Raw genomic sequence first — 23,684 nt, 5'->3', positions numbered from 1 at the left:
TCAATGATAAGAGAGAGATATTGGATTGTTCAAGCGAGAATCTCCTTACTCTGAGTTCTAAATGGATGCTTCCACTGTAAGAGGACACAGACACCAGTGAGACAACAGAAGATGGCAAACTTGCCCAAGCCTGAGTTTGCCCCTCTGAACCTCCATTCAGTCATGTTGGAGTCGATTGTTTTGGCCCCCTGCTAGTTCGTCGTGGAAGAAGTATGCTGAAGAGATATGGTGTCCTATTTACTTGTCTGGCAGTCCGCGCTGTTCACATCGAAGTTGCCAATAGCCTGGACACCGAATCTTTCATCCATGCCTTAAGGCGTTTTATCGCGAGAAGAGGCCAACCTCAATGTATACGATCTGATAATGGCAGTAACTTTGTGATAGGTGAGAAGGAGCTGCGAGAAGCTATCCAAGTTAGGAATCAGCAGAAGATTCATGAGTTCCTGCTAGCCAAGGGCATCGAATGGGTTCTCAATCCTCCAGCTGCTTCGCATCACGGTGGTGTCTGGGAAAGATGCATACGGAAAACCTGTAAAGTTATGAAAGCACTTCTTCAAGACCAGCCGCTGGATGACGAAGGGCTACGCACCTTGCTATGCGAAGTGGAATCCATCATTAACAGATGCCCATTAACCAAGGTTTCAGAAGACCCCAAGGACCCAGAGGCCCTAACACCCATTCACCTGCTACTCTTGTGATCAGGTCCCACATTGCCACCGGGAGCATTTGCCAAGGACATCTTTTCCCGCCGTAGATGGCGTCATGTGCAGAACCTAGCTGACGTGTTCAGACGTCGCTGGATGGGCGAATACCTACCAGCCCTACAAGTCAGACAGAGGTAGAACAAAACCAGCAGAAAGTTTGATGTCAATGATGTGGTCCTGGTCGTCTACTTCCCACAGTTTGTGGCCACTTGGAAGAGTACTAAAGGTCCATGAGAGCTGAGACGATGGCTTAGTACAGAGTCTAAAGGTTAAGACGAGAACATCCATTCTCACCCGACCAATAGATAAAGTTGTTCTATTGGAGGCCGCTGATCAGCAATGAACTGAACTTTATTTGTTCCTTATGTTCGTTAAGAGGACTATTTTGTAGTTTTCCTTTTTTTTCTTTGGTAGTTAAAGAAGTTGCCTGTTGTTACCGCCTTTAAAGGGGCCAGAATGTTACTTTCATAACGTATTTTCCTTTTTTTTTGTTTTGTTTGTAGAACTTGTTCATCAGCGATTTTGTACATTTTTCTTTGGTTTTATGTTATTCATGCTGAGATTCCTGTGGTCAATGCAAGTTGGATAATATGACCTTTGTAATTGTGTGCCCGGAGACACCACACCCAATTCAGTCAAGTTGGGCCATCAGTGTTCTTGCCTTTTCTACTATTGCTGTTGTAGCTATCGTTTCTCTGAGTGATCGTTCCGTTAATTACTACCCTCGCAGGAGCAAGGTTAAACTAAGTCTTCACTACATATTATTAGTTGTAATCATACCACTATAGTTTAAGATCTATGCTCTATAAGTGCTCCTGTTTAGATTTTGTGTCTTAGCTAGCATTAGTTTACATAAGCCTTTTGTATCGCTTATAACTCAACAACAAGTCTGGTGACCACCATGTTTATTATCGAATAATGATCAGCATGTTAAGGAACAACTTGTTGCAAAATTGCAAAACTGGTGATGTCAAGAAAATAACCACAATTTGTTTATCAATGATTGGCCATTTGTTTCATACCATTATTGTTATGGTAACTGATAACATTAATGCTTAAAGCACTGACCCTTTAGAGTATAAAAGCTAGAAAGTACTGAAAACTGTTTTGAACCTCCTTAACTACATTTATTAAGCCAATTCTGAAAATGATATGTCACCAGGTAAAAGAAGTGAACAGTAAAGAACTGCAAGCCATTTTCCAGGAAGACATAAACATGGATGTGTTAATGAATACTGGCTTTACATCCACAATTTGGATAGAGAAAAAAGTCACTATTGTAAGGTACAGACCAGTACAGTATCCCAAGATGTGTTTTATCATTGTCTTGTTTAGAGCTGTTGCATTCTGTGTTCTTTGTCAACTATGATTTGCTGTGGCTAAATTTTATGATTCTCCCAAACTTTCCATGATGATTCTCCCAAACTTTTCTCCAGTTTTAGTATGGATTAATCCATATATAAAACATTTTGTCTGTGTTACATTATGGGATCAAAAACAAGGTGCAACCAGTGAGGGGAATCTTGAACAGCAATGGATAGATTGATTACATGTGTGCTTTAATTCAATAATCTGACATGTATATGAAACTAAGTGCTGATGGTCTGGCAGTACTTACTGATTATCTAGCTGCAAGACTAACTACATCTAGGGATGACATTATTTTTTTGTTTTCAGGGTCACCCTATAACACTTCAAAACACAATTATGAGGGTGGAAGCTGAACGAGACCAAATGAGGGAGGGACTTAAGCTGCACGGGTGCCTGGCCATGATGGAAGAATAACCATCACTCATGGAGAAACTCTTTGTGCCAGGAGAGGATTATACTGTAAGAGTTTTACAGATAATATGTGCCTTATCGTTTAGTATCCTTGTAAACTTTTCCTACATTCCTGTCTCAATCCCTTCCTTTCATCATTTCTGCTTGTATGTTTCTCTCTAAGATGAGAAAATTTTGCCATGAGACAAGCATTTCAGTTTATTGATGTGCAAGTATTTTGTGAAAATTAGTTACGATGTCTAATTTCTGTGTTTAAATTAATTACTATATTACAGTGCATGCTAATTGATTTCTCAACTAAATCCCCAAAGTTAATGGACTGACTAAACGGTTTGGTTTAGAAAGAGAAAAATAGTTGTGAGGACTCTGTGTGATGGCATTTTTTTTTCTTGTTTAATCAGTGCTTGTACAACTTTAAAACAATAAAACATGGCTGCCAAGTCCCACTACTAGGGAAACTGGGACTTTATTGATTAATGGTATTGTGCCCCCCAAAAAAAACCTTGTTGAAATTCTGTAACTTGTAACCAGTGAAAACATCTTGGATGGACAAAAGTTCATTAAAAAATGTCAGTAAAAGCTATTTTCAGTCGAATATACTGCTGTTAAGTAGTGATATTGGGTGAAAAAATATATTATTAAAATTAAGTGACTTTTTAGCTGCTTGTTTCTTTGGAAGACATACATTTGTCATTGGAGATGGTTTGATTCAACATTCACAGTATAATTATCTCAAACAAGTAATGCACATGCCACCCAAGAGGCTGGCCTCACCTTCTCCTGTTTTTATGTGCGAGAAAATCATATTAAAGTTGGGCTACATGTGGTAGAAGTGCATGAAGTACTGTTCATGCCTCCTGCCATTCTACACAGGACTCCTTGTGGAAGCAATTTTCTAGCTCACAAAAGCAAAGAAAATTTAGAGTTCACCTTTTGCAAACTTGATAAGCTTCTCAAAAAGGACTCCAGCTCCATGAATGCTTGTGGGGTGGGATAAGCCATTATTGTCCATGACGTATTGAAAATACTCATGAAAAACTAGGTTGCACTCATCATCCTCAACATTGAACCCTTCAAACCTATTTTCCATTTCTGTGAGCTTGTGTGGCAATATTGAAACCAAGCAGTCGCTGTGTCCAAAATCCTGGGGAGGAGGTACATGTCAGGAACACCAAATACAGAGGCATGCTTTGACTTCTTGATCTGGTGACTGTTCCAGTATTCCTTTACGTTATCCAGATCAGTCTGCAGCAATTCAGCGAAACAAAACCAAATTGCCTTTTTGCGCAAGTCACTGGTCAGATCAAGAATGTCAGACTTGTGAAGGTCATTAAAGAAGTCAATCCACCAACTTGAACGTTGTTTCCTGTAATGTGACCATTGACATTCAATATGCTGATTCTTAGTGCTTGATAGGTATTTGTGGGACTTTGATCCTGCACATTCATCCAGTCCCTCAGCTCTCAAATAGCACTCTATTCCAGCAACCAGACCATTTTCAGTGCCAGGGTCAGTGTATACACCCACTGGGCATCCATGTGCTGCTTTGACATACTTTACAAAATAGCTTGCAACACACCTTGGATTTTTGTTCAGTCATTGCACCTCAAGCCAAAGAATTCTTGACTAAAGCTGTCCACACAGCCGTTAATAGAAAAGCCATAAGGCTTCAGTTTATGGTACCTTTCCATGTGCCAGCAAAAGTTGGGTCCAAGTGACACATACATTCTCCACTGAAGACAATGGCTCTTTCTGTGTTCCACTCTTCTAGGATCAACCTCTCTTAATTGCTGAGGAACATTAATCCGGTGTCTTAGGCACAAGACTTGCCACACAGTAGCCATTGAGGCTATCAGGACCAGTGCATATTTCTTGTATAATAAGATCCCTGATGCATTCCTTGACCTCCTCATCCACTGTTTCACGTCTCTTAAGTCCATAATCTTTCAGCATTCGCTTGAGAGTTCGCTGATTCATGAAAATATCATGTTGCTTTTCCAACATAAGAGTAATATGCCTATAGGTAAGACCTCTGTAAAAGTAACATTCAATTACATCTTGCTCAGACCCATAAGGTAAGTCATTGTATAAGTGTGTCAGCCGATTTGTCTTTGCTTGAGCTACTCAAGTCTTTGACCAATGCCATTTTGTTTCCCTTTAATAAAAGCGCGCTTACTACTCAGTCTCAGGCCTTGATGTGCAAATGCGCATGCATAGATTATGTCCCTTTCATTTGGGGCATGCTTTAGGTATTTGTTTCAATCCAGTTTTGATCCAGGTTTATCGCCATAAATGGGGGTGGCTGCATTTACCCCATTCTGCCAGCAATCTCTCTAACTCTCGCCCTCCATTTCACATGATCCATGGCATCCTTTTTCTCTAAGCCAACACTCTTACTCTCCTTTTCCACTTGCGGTGAGTTATTTCCCTTGATTTGGGGTGGGCATTGTGCTTTCCTTTGCAGTGTGCGGTTAACTTTTTTTAATTCGGTGAGTAGCATTTCACTAAATGTTGTGTAGAAGTGCATTTGATTTTTCACCGGCGTTACTGGTTTAATTTTATTCGTAGTATATTTGATTTAGTTTGCAGTAGTATATTTTTGTACTTTGGGGTTTTTTTGGTTTGTAGCACTGTCCCTAATGGGCCACCGTAGTATTGAGCATTTAAACTTCTATTTGAAGCAAATCAGATCAAAGGTAAAGGTGAAGGTTTGACATTACATTGTGCTATTCTCCTCAGTTCAGTGGGAAAGAAAATCTACAAGCTAATGCATGACTTATTCAATCCAGCAAAGCCCGGAGATAAGTCGTATCCGGAATCTTGCTTCATGGTAAAGAATCATTTCAATCCAAAACCCAGTGAAAGCATGCAAAGGCAAAAGCACAGCAATCGTTTCTGTACAAGTGGAGAAAGTATTTCTGATTTTGTTGCTGCTTTACGACACCTAGCAGAATACTGCAACTTTGGTGGTAGTCTGGAAAATATACTTTGTGATCATCTGGTTTCTAGAGTAAATAATGAGAAAATACAGAGGTGTTTTCTTTCTGAAGGCAAACTGACATTCAAAAAAGCTTTTGAAATCGTATTATCTCTAGAAACAACTGCCAGGCACATGGCTGATCTGCAATCAACTCCTTCTACATAACAAATGAGAACAACATGGCACATAGGTTGCTTTTGACTAGCTCCAGCTTTTTTATGCTAGTTTTGGTTCTGTATTGCCTCCTCCCTCCCTTTGAGGGGTACAGGGTTGGCGCAGTGGTGAGAGTGCTTGCCTTCCACCAATGTGTCTCGGGTTCGATTCCTGGACCCGGCGTCACAAGTGGATTGAGTTTCTCGGATCTCTAGTTTGCTCCGAGAGGTTTTTCTCTGGGTATTCCAGTTTTCCCCTCCCCTCAAAAACCATCATCATTTGAATTTATTTAATTTAGAGTTTATTTGGATTTACACATGACCCCACAAGCTGTTCAGCTTTAAACATTACCGTGTCTAAATAAAGGTGTCATTACTATATTATTATTATTATTATTATCATTATTCTTATTATATTATAATTATTATTATATTATTATTATTATCGTTACGACAAATCCTGTGGTAAATCGATTGCCTAAGTGATGTTGAACTAGCTAACGCCATCAACGCTGTGTTCTTAGAACCCATGAAGCATTATCAACCCCTATACGCTGTCCCTACTGTAGTGGAGGACTCCGATATGCCTTTAATTACAGAATTTGATGTCCTACACGCTCTAACCAATCTAAACCCGAGGAAGGCAGCTGGACCTGACGACATCGGTAACTGGCTTTTGAGGGAGTATGCAGTGATTCTCGCACAGCCTATTACATCTATACTGACCGCGACCTTTAGAGAACAAAGGCTTCCCGTCTCTTGGAAGCTTGCAGACGTGGTGCCTCTCCCTAAGCAAAAACCCATGGTGGATGCTACTAAGCACCTGCGTCCTATCTCCTTGACGCCCGCCATCTCTAAGGTTTCGGAAGATTTTGTGGTACTCAGATACGTCAGTCCAGCAGTGTTGCAGATCATAGACTCGAACCAATATGGCGGTATTCCAAGATCCTCCACCTTGTACGCTCTGATTTCCATGGTACATAACTGGTCACAGGCCACTGACGCCAGAGGCGCAGCTGTTAGAGTGGTATTTTTCGACTATCGTAAGGCTTTTGATCTTATTGATCACAATTTGCTGGCCAAAAAGATCGAAGCCTGGGACATGCCACGGTGGGTTCGCGTCTGGGTGCTGGATTTTCGGTCAGACAGGAAACAATGTGTCAGGTTGTGATCAGACTGCAGGTCAGAGTGGGGCTCAGTCCCCGCCGGGGTACCACAGGGGACCAAGCTTGGTCCCTGGTTGTTCTTATTAATGATCAACGATCTTGAGGTCAACGCGCTCACTTGGAAGTACGTAGACGACACGACTATCGCCCAAATGATACCACGAGGTTTGACCAGTGATGTACAAAGCGCAGTTTCCGCTGTTGAGGCGTGGTCGATTGAAAATAGGATGGAACTGAATGCGGATAAATGCAAGGAGATGCGCATTGACTTTAAAAGAAACACTCACAATTTTCCACCAATTGTGATTAATGGCAAGGAACTATCAGTATCAAACAGTGTAAAAATCCTAGGAGTCACTATTAGCTCAGATTTAAAATGTAACGAACATATCTCAGAGTGCATTAAGAAAGCGAACAAGCGCCTTTATTTTATTGTTCTTCTAAAGTGTGCCAACGTTCCACTGAGCGACATTATAAATTTTTATTGCACTGTGATAAGATCTGTTTTAGAGTATGGTGCGCCAGTTTTCCATCACGCGCTCCCACAGTATCTTAGTGACGACATTGAACGAGTGCAAAAGAGAGCACTCTCCATCATTTGTCCTCATGCGTCATATTTCGAATGTTTGGCCAGGTTCGACTTAGTAACCTTGCACGCAAGACGCGTGGCTCTGTGTAGCAAGCTTTTCGAGTCTATCACGTCATGCCCGGATCACAAACTCGTGCCTGTCTTACCTCCTAAGAGAGAACACAGATATAATCTAAGACAGTCCAGGGCTTATGCCATGCCCCATACACATACAAATCATTTTAAGAAAACTTTTATTCCAAGTATGTGTACATAAATTTTTTTTAGACTAGTTTGTACATAGTCATATATAGAGAGTTTTTCGCATTTATGGTTTTATTATAATTTCAATTTGTATTTGGAATTCATTTATTCCTAGTTTTAAGTAATTGTAACGCAATTCAGTCTACGGACTGCCATGTTCGATATTCTAATAAACTATCTATCTCATCTGTCAAATCACGATAGCTTCTGTCTGGCACTGAATCTTGCCAGTAGAGAACTTCCATGAAGAAATAGTGGGCTTCAATTGGTTAGAGTGCTGGACTGTTGTGCGGGAGGTCGAGGTCAATGGTTCGAGCCCCAGCCAGACCAACACTCAAGGTCTTAAAATCACTGAGGAGAATGCACTACCTTTCTATGATATCAAGAAATGGATAAACATTCTAGTCTTCTCAGATAAGGACAAATAAACCGTAGGTCCCATCTCCTGCATCCATTAATTAGTTAATTTGGTTAGGCAGGGGACATTAACTCATTTCCTACCGGAAGCCAATATATTGGCTCCTAAGACGTCATTCTAGACCCAGGTAAATTTTGCCCGGTAAAAACGAGGTAGGCAGGAATGAGCACCAGATATGTCATGTAAATGTATCAGAATGTCTTAAAAGACTGTTTGGAGGCATGATTTCCATGGAACTGTCGATGATTTAGCCAATATTTTAACAAATTTTGCATCTGTGATCATACGACATTTAAAGATGACGTATCGTATGACACGTGAAGAAGCATTAGCTCAAGTTTTGATAGAAAATGATGAAGAATATAGCGATTTCGACGACTCTGAATCAGACGAAGGCGAAGAAGATGACAACAATGTTTATGGTTATCCCAATGACCGCTTTGGAAGCGTTTTTGGCGAATTATTGTCAGACGTGGAAATAGACACCATTAGAACAAATGCAAACAACAACCGTGATTTGAATAATAGGGAAGGTATGCAAAACGACGAAGCCCCAACTAACGTATTTATTGATGAGCAGGATGTTGTTAATGTGAGACAGGCCATTGTTAGGGATGAAGACCATGAATTGGATGAAGAGAGTGACGAATCGGTTGAATTTCAGTCAAGGGCTAGCAAGTGTCCACGAAAAGCTGTCACGCAGAATACGCAACCACCAGGAGGTCAACCTGCTCAATTTGTTTGGGGCCAAGGAGCTGTTGACAATGAGATTCCTGCTTTCCAAGTTAGGCCTGGCCCTGTTCGTGTATGGGGAGGTGAGTGCACACCAGTAACATTGTTTCAGCTGTTTTGGGATGATAATCTTTTTGATTTTATCAAGAATATGACAAACAAAAATGCTCTTGTAAAGAGGCATTAAAATCCTGAAAAACACAAAACCAAGTGGAGTGAAATAGAAAACGTCAATGAAATGAAAACCTTTTTCAGAATTTGAGTAGCTGTGGGTATCTTGAAGCTACCTGAGATCCATTTATATTGGCAGAGAAAATACAGCCTGTTTGAAATTGCTGATTGGAATCAGCATATGACCCACGACAGGTTCAAAGCAATATTGCATTACTTTAAAGTTTGTGATGAGGAGGTTGAAAGTCAACCCCAACAAGTAGCTCCTGGTCAACCTCCACCACAGCCTGATAAGCTTTATAAGGTCAGGTGTTTCTTAGATCAGCTTTTGCCCAGGTATGCTGCTGAGTGGACTGCCGATCAATGGCTGGCCATTGATGAGCAGATGATTCCTTACAGAGGTCGTGTTGGATTCAGGCACTTTGTTGCTAACAAATCCAAAAGGTTTGGAATAAAGGTGTGGGCAATGGCTGATGCAACCAATGTTTATATTTTTCCACAAAAAATCTACAATGGAAAGAATGTCAAGCAAAGATTGCCAGAAGTTGGCTTAGGCACCAGAGTTTTTCTTGACCTTACTGAAGGATGAGAACCAAGGATATATAGTTGTGACTGATAGTTTCTATATCAGCCCCATTCTAGCTCAGAAGTTACTGCAAAAAGGAATTAACAGCCTTGGAACTGTTAAAGGTAACACTAGAGGTTTATCAAAGGAACTTAATTTTCCTCAAAATCCTAAACCAGTGCGGGGATCTAGTTCCTAGAGAAGCTGTGGTAGACTGCTGCTGTATCCTGGTATGACAACAAACCAGTATATTTTTTTAGTACAATTCATAAGCCTTCGCATGCCCCAGACACACCACAGGCTAACAAGGAAGTCAAAAGGAGAAGCAAACAAGGAGTAGTCCAAGTACCCTGCCCAACTGTACTCAAGGACTACAACAAGTACATGTGTGGCATTGACCAGGCAGATCAGAACAACCGGTACTACAGTGCTGGTAGGAATTGCAAGCATTGGCCCCCACGCATAGTTTTCCATCAGCTGGAGACATCCATCAACAATGCCTTTCAGTTATACAAAGCAATTCCAAGTAATACACAAAAGTTAACCTCAAGAGAATTCCGGTTGACCCTAGCCACCAAACTGATGATGAGCTACAGAAAAGAGTCAAGCCATAGGGTGACCAAAGAAAGATCCAATTACTGCACTGCGACTTCAGAATGTAGGGGCCCATATGCCAGTTGTTGGTCCTCTCAGAGTTTGTGCAGTTTGTTCTCATGTTTTCTCAGCTCTGCACTGGAGAGCTCAAGAAGAATATGAGGAAGAAGGAAAGAGGCCTCAACCACCTCGTTCAATCATTTCCTGTGAGCTCTGTGCAATTAGTCTGTGCCTAAACTCAAATAGTAATTGTTGGGTTACCTGGCACACCAAGACAGACTTTCTGTAGTACATTTATTTAGCACCCTTGAATTGCAAAGGACAGGTTCTGAAACCTCTTCTTGGCTGACTTAATCACAAATTGTGGATCAAGGTAACTAAGATTATTCAACATCTACATGATTTCGTGCTCTTTTGTTGTTACAATTATTTGTATTACTTTATTATTATTATTTTATATTCATAATCAGAAAAAATACAGACAGTTTAAATGTCCTTCCATGTCTATCCCTCAGAAACAGTTGAAAAACTAATTGAAAAACACCACAAATTTGAAAGAAGTGAAAAAATATTAGCCATGCAAATTTATGCATAAATTATAATTTTCTTAATACTTCAGTTTTTCTTTATTTGTATCAATGGTTGCCTGTTAACTGTTGTTTTTTAATTCTAATACATTGTAGAAGAGTTGTGGAACTTACATGTGTCACTGGATTTTTCACCGCAATATTATGGAATGAGGTCAGCGCCTATGCATACGATGGCACCTCAATTTTCTCCTGTTAATTCACTGCAGTCGGATCCTCCTACAAGTTCCACTAGTGAAGATTTAACAAGCGGTGCGCAGAAGAAGAAAACCAGTCGATGGACTGAAACTGAAGAAAAAATCCTCATCGAGTTGTTCTGTGAGAATGAAGAGAAGCTTTGCTATAAAGCATTCAATTCACCAGAATGGGAATCTATTGCAAAGCAACTGCACGAGAGATGTAGACGAGAACATGTTTCAAGCAACAAGACAGCGCAGCAATGCAAAAATAAAATGAGCAATCTCCCAAAAAAATACAAAACAACCAAAGACAAACTCTGGACCACTGGATATGGAAAAGGGAGAGATGTTGCGGGTGACAACGAAGTAGAAGGCGACCTTGAGCTTGTGCCTAAATATTATCAGGACATGGACAAAATCCTCGGCAATCGAGAAGCCATCAATCCTCGACACGTTTTGGAGAGTAGTTCGCCAATCGAAGCCCAGAGTTTCCCACAAATTGATCAAGACATCCACGATAAACAAATTTGGGATGAGGAAGTTTGGGCTGCTGCGTCCACTCAAAAGAGGAAACTTGTCCAATCTGATGATCTACCTGGCCCGTCTGGTGAAGTAAGCACTTCAGACTCAGAGGAAGACGAGTCATTGGCCTTTGCGAAGCCCTTATTCTTCAAGAACAAAGGCAAACAGGGAAAGTGCACGAGTACACCAAAGAGTAGTCCAACGAATACACCAAAGGATTGAAAAGATAGAAAGAAAGCAGCCAGAAAGAAGACTAAAGGAACAGCAATAGCAGATGAGCCAACAGTGCTGCCATTTATGGAAAGAGCACAAGAGAGGGACGAGGCGTTTATGGAGCAATGGCAGAGGCCGAGAGGGAAAGCAGAAGAGAACAACAAAAGTTCTCAATGGATGCATTAAAGCTGCTTGGAAACATTTTAGAGGGTGTTGCCAATGTGAAAGAGTAAATTTCAGACCTTAACTTGTTTAATGAGAACATTTTATTCATTTCAGTTCATTGCCCATGATTTCATGTGTTATGATTAATTTCAAGATCAAGATAACTGTGTAACAGGAAAATGATTCCACAAATGAACAAGATAAGGAGGTAAAAATTATTGCTTACACCAAAAAATTACATGTATCTCAGAAATTTAAAAGTACAATTATCTGTTGATTAATTTTTTGTAAAGCAGTTAATATATACATACCAGAGAAAACTGTAACGCAACATATACGAGTTTTTAAATTCAAGAATAATTTGTTTTCAATGATTCAAAAAACAAAATCTTACCCTCAACATCGGAAAGCTTTTATAACATTTTTAAATCACAGTGAATTACATTGCTCATTAATTATACCTGTAACAAATGGAAAGGGACCAAATTTCAGTCTATGTACATTGATCTCCAGTCAATCCACCTGTGTCTTTTCAACTTAACCCAAAACGTTACAATAAAAAGAATAAATATGGTTTAATGTTTGTATTATGACAAATGATCCATTATATCATCTCTAATGCTCCTTGCGCAAAGCTGTTCATCTCCATTGAAAGTTTTGATCCATTTCATTGTCATCCTCAACGGGGTCTATAGCGCTCGAATCTCTAACATCTATACAAATATTGTGAAGGACACAGCAAGCCATGATAGTGGTGGGGACTCTGCTTGTTTTTTCCTCTAATGGTTTATAGAGACATCTCCAACGACCTTTCAAAATTCCGAAGGCTTGTTCTATAACAATCCAGGCTTGACTGAGGGCACGATTGAAACACAATGGGCCCTCAGTTAATGTTGGTGTTTGCTTAAACGGCTTCATCAGCCAAACAGACAAAGGATACGCCGAGTCCCCTACCAGAAGAGGTCCAGCTTTGGAACCCCCAATTCTCTTCAAAGGCGCGTTTAGCCAGGTACCTTGATATATTTCTCTCTGCAGTTTACTCAAATGGAGAATATGGGCATCATGAATGCTACCGAGGTAGCCCGTACTCACATCAAGAAATTTAAGAGACGCGTCAGCAACTCCTTGGATTACGATGGAATACTCTTGCTTTCGATTGAAGTATTCAATCCGTTCATTGACAGGCACTGGTTTTAATGCAATATGACTACCATAAATTGCTCCTCCCACTTGCGGGAACGGGGACTTGTTTGTGAACAAGCGAATGCTTTGTTGCACATCTTGCTCAGTCACTGGAAATTTAATAAATTCTGTGGCTCATTTGGCAATTGCTTCACAAAAATCGTGTGTTATCAACATAGCTGTACACCTTCCAATGCCACATTGCAGCCCAGTGGATCTATACATGTCTCCAGTAGCTAGGTGCCATAACGCTACTGCTACTCGCTTGTTTACATGGACACATTGGTGCAATCTCGTTTCAAATCAATCTCGTGCCAAATCCGGGCCAACCGCTCAAACAATGTACTCAACTGTACACATTGATATCCTGAAATTTTCCTTCCACCAATCTTCCACGAAATCTCCTTGCAAAAGGCTCTCAAACCAGAACTGATTTCGCGGCCATGCTCATGTGTGTCTAGCTTGTCTGGTATTTTTTAAAGCAATTTGGAGTAAAACCATCCACTTTTGCCTCGACCTCGAGGTGTTTTAACATCAGCATCTTACGAAATCTTGACGTTTCTGTTTGCAGCTCTTGAATTAAGAAATAAAAAGCAATGGCCACAAAAGCCACCACTTTACTTCTTTAAGCAAGCATGGTGTTAGAATTTTCTGCCAGTTCCATTTCATGATGTAGATAATGCAGATAGTGGGAGTGTTGACAGATCAACTTGAGTTATTTGAGCTAGTGTAAACACTGGACAAATGTACCAAGGTCAAGTAACTTGACCTTAGTAAATTTTTACCTTGGTAAAAGCTCAAATGTAAACACAGGGTAAGTGTTATTATTTTTTTTTTACTTGAGTTAGCTAGCATAGAGGAATTAACTGGCTGCAACTGTCCTCAGTTTCAACACTACCTGTCCAAGGCTTTTACTTGGTATTGGATTGTTAATATATGGGTATTTTTCTATTTATTCTACAGTTACAAACTGGTGGCCAGGAAGATGTAGTTGTCAATTCTGATGATGTGGCAGGAAACACCACTTCAGTCAGAGAAGAACAGACAACAGAGACTGTAGTATTAGAAGAAGTTCTTTGAAACCTCAATTTATGCCCAAATGATGACTTCAATGTTGGAAGTGACTTTGACTATGCATCTGACTTTGACTAAAGAGTAACATATTCTTTCAGAACAAACATTAGTTCAAATAAAGTGTTATTGACTCATGAACACGTGAAGAAGGGTGCCATGGCTCCTGTTGAAAGACCCTCTGAATTGCTGAAAACCCAGGAGCTCCCAAGGGCTTGCCCCCCCTGGGGCCCCATCAGGGCTATTCCCCTGGACCCCAGTGGGGGCCCATGCAGCCCCCACACCCCCACCATGGGGTAAACCTACAAAGTTACTTGCTATTTCTTACTTTTTAACTCCTATGGAAACAAATTTGGTAAGAACCCTAACAAAATTATGAAATTAGGCAAGGATAAAAATTTTCAAAACTGGCATTTTAATTTATTAATATATAGATATACGTTAAGCTTTTTGTATGGTTTAAATATCATAGTTAACATTGCAACTGATATGAATGTCAGCCTTTATGAATCAACTTGATTTAAAATTATTTCAGAGTTTATTTACTGTAGATATTGTAATAAAGGTTGTAATTGTAATAAGGTTGTAATAAATAACTTTTAAGTACAGTTGTAACTTTCAGTACAATTAAACATCAATTAAAATGTTTTGAGCTATCCACATTTCCTTATTTATCTAAAACATTTCAATAGAGTACAAACAAGCTCTACCAATTTCTATTCAAAGCCATTGCTTTCTAATTATTTCCTGCAAAATAGTCCTGCCACAATCAGAAGCAAACCTCAACTTGTCTAAGGGGATTATCACTTCTGACAAAGAGTACAACCAGAAAAATACAACCCACATCAACCCAATACAATCCAGATTAAATGCCTGTAAACATTTTGAATCTCTCATTAAAACAATCAAAACAACATTGCAAACATGTGAAAACCTTTATTTAAGCCACCCAACTGACCAGCCTCACCTATATATAAAAGAAGCCATTTGCTTTAGCACATAAAATTAACATCTCCCTGGTCAACTTTGCAGACAAGTCCAACCAAGAAAATTCTGGTGAAAATAATTTGAATTTGCTCTTTAAATATGTACAAGCTGAAATTATCATTAGAGGTAATGTAAATAAGACCAACACAACATGATGATTTACCAGGCATGAATCAAAAGGCCTTCAATAGCAAAAAAAGGACAAGAGGAAGGAGGATAAGTGGTAGGTAAATGGTAGGTATGTGTTACTAGTGGTACAGTGGTAAGTTATTAGTAATGTCAGCGGTTGTCACCTATTTGCCAGATAACTGCTCAACCATGAGGGCAACCATGTTTTTGTCTTATCACAAGTGTGATGCGTAGTTTCCATCAATGTATTAACCCTCTGGCCATCTGCATTTGTAAAGGAGAACTTAAGTTGTTATCTGAAGATTAAAGTGTTGATCTTGCAAATAACAATGGTGGTATTTTTTATCATCGAAACTCCTTCAGACACAAGTGCATTATTCGGGGGCAGCCACAGAATGGGTGTTCAAATAACGAACTGAGTGATTTTTTTTTTCATATTATTTCTTATCGTCTAATATAAATATCCCAGAGAAGAAGAGAGCAGGACAGGTTGTTGATTTTGTGGTGGCCAACTAGAAAGCCTTCGCTACTTTGACCACCACACAAATTTTTATAATCTGTACCTTATTTATTTTACTCTGTAATCATTTGTTGCAATTATACTTTTCTATCTATGTTAATTTTATGTAAATAGTGTGACATAAATGAACCTTGAAACTAAATTAACCTTGTGTGCTGCCCTGATTCCAAGGTTTGCATGTTTGGACAGAGTGGTACAAAGTAGAGGCCCACAGTGTCTTGATTCTGTGTCTGAAAATTTGGTTTGATGGTAACTTGGTACCAGTGGGAGAGGATTGCACTGAACAGCAATGGCAGGGCTCAAAATTAACGGTAACCTGTTAACCAATGGTTAGTAGTTTTGAACGTTTGGTTACTAAAAATGTGTCACCCTGACATGGTTAGTAAAATTTTCTAAGATATTTAAACATTGGTGGACTTCGGGACAAAGAGCACGTAGACCCAACACTCAGAGGAATACTGAGAATACTAAGTTGTTAAATCAACTTAAACTCTTTTTAGAGAATGTGCTGTAGATGTACAGTTCTTGACTAATAATGGTAAACAAGAGGGAAATAAAATAGGTGCATAATTGTCAACATTTTTAAGGTCCCCATTCAATTTCAGCTACTCTTTAATTTGTCCGAGTCGTTATTATCAAAATGTTCAACATTTGAGATATCATAACTTGTCAGCTTGGATACCAAACTTTATAATTTGGTCAATGAAAAAGAAGTCTACTAACCCAAAGGGTTAGTGATCCAAAAATTAAATTCGAGCCCTGAATGGAAGAGAGAACCTCGAAGATCAAGAAGATGCAAATTAAGGAATTTCAAAGAAAGAACAGCACATGTAGATGATGCATTGACTATGCCCAAAGAAAAGCTGCCAAAAAACTTGGATTGTCCTGGAACTTCTTGTCAGAGTACCATTCATTGACTCTTAATGAGCTATTTCACATGATTTTCGATTTTTGGAAAGTTAAACTGCTCTGGACTGTGTGTATTGACAATTTTCTCTATAATATAAGTACAGTCCCTATCAGTGCAAAGGCCTTTGCAATTAAATGTTGCATGCCTTTTTTCTTAATTTGTCATCTTCAGATATCTTGAAAGAAGACACTCATTCTAAATATAACTTTCATTCCAAAAATCCATGAATGGGTCAAAAATAAATTATTTAGCTATTTAAATATTATCATTTTAAATTGTTCCTATTAGGAATGGCCCCATAGAGAATGCCCATTTAACTAACAATGTATAGTAGCCATGTATTTTCAATGTACACAGTAAATTGTTGCATGTATATAGGAATACCCTGAACACACTATCAAACTAAATGGCTACCTAAAAAAATATCCCAGATGTAGTATTGTTGGGTGAAAACTTCATAGTAATAAAGACGAGGAGGATCTAATTGGTTCAAAGTAAATTTTATTTTATTTTTACCTCATTCTGTGACTCTATTGAAGAGTCCAAGGGCTCCTGATAAAAAATAGTTTATGGACAGATATACAAAAAAAAACACAGTTTAAAACTTTGCTATAATTTTAGCTAGTTCCTAATATAACATGTTTAACCTGTAGTCATGTGGGAGCAGAAAAATCACCTGCTAACACCCCCACTTTTATAGATGGCAAAGAAAGTCACACACTGTAACCTCACAGACAAGTTCAACCAAGAAATTTCCAGTGAAATTCATTTGCACTAGCTCTTCATATCTGAAGGAGCCATTAAGTTATTGGTAGAGGTAAAATTACCACAACATTTGGAGGTAAACAAGACCAACACAACTTGAAGATTTACCAGGTATAAATCAACAGCCTTTCAGTAGAGAGACAGGACAGGTGTTCAAATACAGTATCAAGTGATTTTTTTTCTCATCTTCCTAATTCTTTTCTTCTTTTTGGAGAAAATTTGAAAGACAAAGCTTCTGTCTAATGAATTCTCGACTGAGGATCGATACAAATAAAGTATATCCATTGTTTTGAAGAAACAGGAGCATTTTCCCCCAATGCCATCCATAAGTGATCTCAGGCAAGAAAGCATGGCAATCAAGATGTCACCAATGAATGACAATCCTCTCAATCGGCCTCATAGTATTGTTGACACAGAGGATAATTTCAAATCAGATACCACACTGTGTAACACCTATATAAAATAGGAGAGTCCGGTTTTAATGCATCAAATTTTTAATTCATATATACTATAAATATTTCTTGTTTATAAGGTTCATTTGATTTGTAAAATTTATTTAGATTGTATTATTTATTGTATGTACATAATTTATATATTTTATTAAACTGATGTGATGTACATATACTGTTAAATTATCAGTCAGTAAAGTAGAAGTGAAGTAGAACAGAAATTGCTGCTGTATGCATAAGTATGTTTGAAATAATTTGAGAAGTTCCAGTGAAGAGTAGCTCTACAATAATGCTCCCTTAGGTGATAGGGCATAGTTAAAAAGAGGCCTCCCTTCGTCATACATTAATCTGACAGTTTTGTCATCCGTCTTTGTTAGGCTATGGACTGTGAAATCTTGAATAGTACATATAATACTGACACTATCTCAAACTCCATATGTGAATTGCAAGGCCATAACAAAATCTCAAAAAACTTATCTCCTTAACTGATGCAAACTTTTGAGTCACAACCTGTTTCTGGCACAAAACACCTTCAAGAAACAACAAGAACAAATTTTTCATACCCTAGCTTTTTTTAATTTTTGCATTTCATACCTGATTTTGAAGAAACCATTCACTAGCTCACATCCATCTTGTTAAACAGCTAGTCAAACGGCTAATGAAACAGTTATTACCTTGGCAGGACAATTATGTTGGTCTTGAGGATTCCACCATTAACTCTCACTGTAAGGATTGTAAAATATTGACAATAAACATAATCCTTCAGTACTGATTGGCATGTAACTTCTCCTAAAATCTCCGTACACTTTCCTACAAACAGGTAATGAGAATACTCGAACCTGTAGAAGATATTTTATTGATCTAAGACCAAATTCTAGTCACTAATATACAAGGAGTTCTGTAGCAGCTATAGGGGAGAATTAACAATCAGATCTTGGGAGTTGACTATCTTGACTTCTTTGGACACTGAATACAGAATACGAAGTATTAAAAAAAAAAGAAGCAAGCTAATTTTAGCTGCACAAAGCTTCTATTATTCCTTCGAGCCTTAATTGATCCTTTTCGAAATAATGGAGTGATCGATACTACGCATAAATCTCTCTCTTTTCTCGTCTTGAACAGACCTTTTCGCGACCCTTCATTGATTTGAGATCATTTCAAGATTGATAACAGTTTGCAGTACAAAGAAGGCATGATTCAACGATGAAGAAAGTGCTCATAACTTACAAATTTGGATACACAAGTTGTGTATCATTGAGAGGTCAATTTCAGTTAAGCTTAGTAACCTTTGTAGACACGGAATATTTTCGCAAAAGCAACCTGCCGTAAATAAAAAGTATACGAAGACTCACCATTTATCTGTAGAAGGTAACAGTGACCTTAACAGGACAGAGTTATATTAGCCAATGCGAAAAGCCGCATGCAACGAAAACTAAAAGTAACAGTGCCAACAAAACCCAGAATGCAGTGCGTCCTAACTAGTGGACAGTAGCACTTCCGGCATATAGCAACGACAGCTACATTTCTAACGGAATTTAAGTCTGTCGACCGAATCAACAAGTATTAAAAGTGCAGTACGTGCTAGAACTATTTGTTTCTTGGTATCTCTGCAAGGTAAGTGGCTTGAAATTACAAGCATTTCTTTAGCAGCAGAACAAGGCATATGCCTAACCTACTGTGATAATAGTAGTAGTTGAATGTACATTGAACCAGAGTTCAGAATGCAGCATAATCATAGAAGTAGTCGCCCTTCGTTGAAGTAATAACCCCAAGGAGCTGTATTTGACGACAAAAAAAAAAAAAAAAACCTTGCTCTTATCACAATGCCATCGCAGAAGAATTTTCTTCTACTAAAAGTTACATAGATAGAGTTAGCGAGTTTCCTCCTTTCAAACTTGGCTGTGCTTCCGTTTCACTTTATCCCAATGCCTCTCTATGTTAACTAATTTTTTTAACAATAACCGTTGAAAGGCCGAAAAGTATATTTCTGAAATGAGCACAGTCTGCTTATTATTCAATAGCTGTTTAACTATCGTACATGGAAAATTTATTGATATTTCCTTTTAGAAGTTACGACATTCGTAAACACTTATGATAGATCTGACACTATTGAGTATTTAGGAGATGCGAATGGCGAACATAAGTTAAATTTTTGCCGCCTTGAAGTTTGTCACAGACTTTTCGCCAGTACCTTTCAGCGTAAAAAAAAATGTTCTCGCAAGCTGTTCCTGGCTGTTTGGTGACGCCAAAGGCACTAGGTGTAGTTCCAGTTTTGCAATGAATTGTCCTCTGGCCGCCGCACGCCTATCAAAAACGTTTCTAATTTAGTCTTACAACTGTAGATTTCCCCATCACTGAATTAAAAACAAGGATGCATATCTCTCCCATCGATTTTAGACTATTGTAATAGTGATCGTCGCTGTGCTCGAAAGCTTACGCATTGTACATTAATCAGTGTTTACTACTGTCACAGCACTGTTTCAATTGCATCAACTGTTTCGTGTCAATGTTTTTTTGAAGCTAACACAGCTTTCTGATTGTTTGAAAAGAACACCTTCAGAAACGATGGCTTGTACAAGAAAACATTTGGCTTAGGTTTTAGTCATTACAAACGTAGAGTCATTAAAAATTACGCTTGTGAACCGAGCGTGAAATACTTTCTTCATAAATTAAACGTGACATAGATTTTCTATTTTCTCGGAAAATTCAATTAGAGAGCATGTTTCATTCCCAATCATACCTTTGTAGCATTAACAGTAGAGACCAAAAGGTGTGTTAAGAAAAACGTATCCTTTTTGAATTTTTGGTGTTGATACAACTTTTGTCGATGTTACTTTGTAGTTGTAATCTTACTGAATAATAGGGTACAAACTACAAACTTGGATTAGAGGTGAAGAAAGGTCGGGCAGAATTTCACTGAGATTGCGTGACCTGATCGTACTAAAATACTTTAACGCAAATTACTTACTGGTTCGTCCAGTTGCAACAGCAAGTTTTTATTTGTTTCGCCTTTAAAAGATACAAAAAAATAATAAGGTGGATCTGCACTTACAGTACGGGTTTTCTTTTCGAAATTAGTAGAATGAAGAGTATTGGCATGCTGATAACAATTCTGCAGTAATTAACGAGCAGAACTGGATTTTAATTACAAGTACAAACTGGAAGCTTCTCCTCCTGCCAAAACCCCGAATTTTGGTTTCAGGCTGGTTTGTAAGAAAAGCAGTTGGCATTGATGAAACTTTTCCTAGGGTTTAGAAGCTCTCTTCTTTCAATTTTCAAATTGATGTGCTTTATATTATTTCACACGTACAGCGTTTTTTCAAGTGTAAAATAAATTTGGTTCAGTAAGCCAAAATATGAAAATTTGGTATATCAACTAAGTTGAAATTGTAAATTGGCCACTAACGCTGGAAACGTCAGCTTTTTTATTCGTTACGGTGGCTAATTTACAATTTCAACTCAGTAGCTGATAGAACCAAATTACCTTGTTACCCGATCGATGCAGCACCACAGTTTCTTTAGAAATTTTCAGCCTTTAAAATATGAAAATGTCTGACTATTCTAAAACTAAAGTTATAACTCGAATACTCCTTAGGGACTGATCATTATTTATTGCAAGAAGGGGGGGGGTGGAAGGATTTTGTCTCGATAAGATTCACTTGATCTCCCCATAGTGTTCTGTAATATTCCTTATGATCACCTCTCATTGGGAGTTAACCCATTAACTACCATGTGTGACCAAGACAGAATTTCTCCTTACTATATCAATACAATATCAAGCAGACAAGTGATGAGAATTAAGTAAAATATCAATTAGGGGTTAGTAAGTTGATCCAATGCTCAATTCTCTGAACTAATGTCTAAAGCATTGTATGGCAGACAGTAAAGAGAATTACTATTGAGATCTCGAGAGTGAAAGGGTTAATTGGCGCGATTGAATAGCCTAACTCTTACATCGTGGCACAAACGAGTAACCGTTCATTTATCGAAGAACAATTTTATTTTATTTCCCGATTTCTTTTCTTGATGGTTAAAATGGCTAGCCGTTTCTCTTCAGCGTTCTATAAAGGGATTTGATATAGACTTAGCTTTTACGTCATTAAAAAATCACAGTCTTAGGATGACCCGTGCGGTACAAAAAAAAAAAATGGAAATTTTAAGTGAAATTGAAATGGACTTAGTAATCCATGTCTCTTCCGGTTGTTATCCCGATAGAAACTGGGCAATGAATTGGTTGCGGTGCTTTGTTCGCGCGGTCATCCTGTATGCTGCCGTCACTTACAGAGAGGCCGATGGCATCACGACTAAAGCACGTCCACGGGATTGTCTTCCCGAGGATCCAGCTGGTAACAAATACAACTTGACTACGTTGCGAAATATAGATGGAAATGCCAGGTGAGTAAATACCAAAGACCAAAGGATCATTTTTACCGTGATATTCGGGAATTGGAATTGTACTAGCCTGATACCGTACCAAACTGTTCAGAATGTTTTGTTTGCATTGCGTGACGGCTCATGACGAGTGTGACTTGGCGGCCTCGCCTTATTCGGATTAGTTTACCACGTGCAGAACGTTTCGGTGACGTTCTTTGTTTGTTTGTTTTTTTTTTATTGTTGTTGTCGCAAGAAGCGAGTGAAGTTGTTAGCATTAAAACCGGAATTTCAGAGACCTTGTGTGAATTAATTTGGTGTCACAGAAAACGTTTTCCACAAAACTCAATGTCAGTAAAATTTAATTAGAAAGGGGGGAGGGGTGATGGGGGCTTTGGGATTTTCGGTTTGCGGTTTGGCCACGTTTTATATCGGTGTTTTCGTATTTATGCCAAATAACGTCGTTTTTTCGGTTTTTACGTTAATTGCAGTTTGCGAATTTTCGGTTTGTTTGTTTTTTTTTTTGCATTTGGTTCCGGTTCTCGCCAAAAATACTAACGGGTCTTCGGATTTGGTATCTGATGTGGTTTTCTGTCTTTCCTATTTGGGTTCTGGTTTCTCCTCTCTGCTCTACTTGTCACAACTGTGTGGTTTTTCATGCGGTTTTCGGTTTGAGCGAGTTTTTTAAAGGGGGTTTGGCGGTTTTGGACGATTTTTTCCACGATTTTGCGGTTTCTTAGACCTCAATGCCTCCCTCCAAGAACATTGGTGACGCGCTTGGCTTTCCCTCGTGTGCCGGTTATTTGCTCGGACAGCATTTAATTTTCACCTTATCTATAAACTATTACTGATCCATGCCACAGAGTTGTGTTGGATGAGGTTGGCCACCGATGATATAAGTTAATTGAATCAAAGGCAAGAGTGATGCTTTACTGCCGGAAGCATAAACAGATGATTTTTTTAAAGAAAAAAAAACAGACGTAGGCCGAAAATGAGAACCATCAATATAATAACTTTTATCGCAATGAGACAGTGAGAACATTTATGACTATTCTGTTTCTCCCAAACAGATTTAAAATAACCAACGGGGGATATACATATAGCTTTAACCCCTGTGTATCATTCAAGATAGGAAAGTCATCTAAAGCAAATGAATGTCAATCGGATGTGGCGGTGAGTCTTCTTTGCTGGGATCACTCTTATTTTTTACATTGATATGGCCACTATGATGGCATCATATGAATTCTCGATCATCGTTGGTCAAATAAGGGTCTATTCCTTGACGCTAGATGTAACCACAGCCGTAAAACACGCTCACCCATTATGTGTCTTTGGTACCTGTGACCTAACAACTAATTCGGTGGCCCAATATTTTCAATGTCGAACGAAAACCAGCATACCGAGATTTATTTTCCTACAAAGTTAAAATATCAGATTTATTTCTGTCATGTGTATCAGGTTAAGATTCTTCAGTTATGATACTGTGTGTTACAACTGGTAGTAAATTGAAAGAAATAATTACACAGAAAAATGTTGAC

At 38.6% G+C, this 23,684-nt stretch overlaps 1 protein-coding gene and 1 pseudogene across 2 annotated transcripts in view; one reads left to right on the top strand and one right to left on the bottom strand.

Annotated features, from left to right (window-relative positions):
* Nucleotides 1-2,658: 2,658 nt before the first annotated feature.
* On the bottom strand, nt 2,659-10,245 carry LOC148725527 (uncharacterized; annotated as a pseudogene).
* Nucleotides 10,246-19,240: 8,995 nt separating this feature from the next.
* LOC111325306 (uncharacterized) overlaps nt 19,241-23,684 on the top strand; it is a 7,236-nt gene continuing 2,792 nt past the window's right edge. Inside the window, exons 1-3 of one of the 2 annotated variants that reach the window (XM_022929115.2) lie at nt 19,241-19,389; nt 21,991-22,170; nt 23,217-23,319. In XM_022929115.2, the coding sequence (XP_022784850.2) occupies nt 22,001-22,170; nt 23,217-23,319 (273 nt within the window). In that variant the 5' untranslated portion in view covers nt 19,241-19,389; nt 21,991-22,000. Of the gene's footprint in view, nt 19,394-21,990; nt 22,171-23,216; nt 23,320-23,684 lie in introns of both variants that reach the window. The other variant, XM_088731890.1, reaches the window with a different exon arrangement.

Source organism: Stylophora pistillata, chromosome 8, assembly GCF_964205215.1.
Source record: "Stylophora pistillata chromosome 8, jaStyPist1.2, whole genome shotgun sequence".
Classification (NCBI taxonomy): domain Eukaryota; kingdom Metazoa; phylum Cnidaria; class Anthozoa; order Scleractinia; family Pocilloporidae; genus Stylophora; species Stylophora pistillata.
This window is presented reverse-complemented; position numbering and strand designations above follow the sequence as displayed.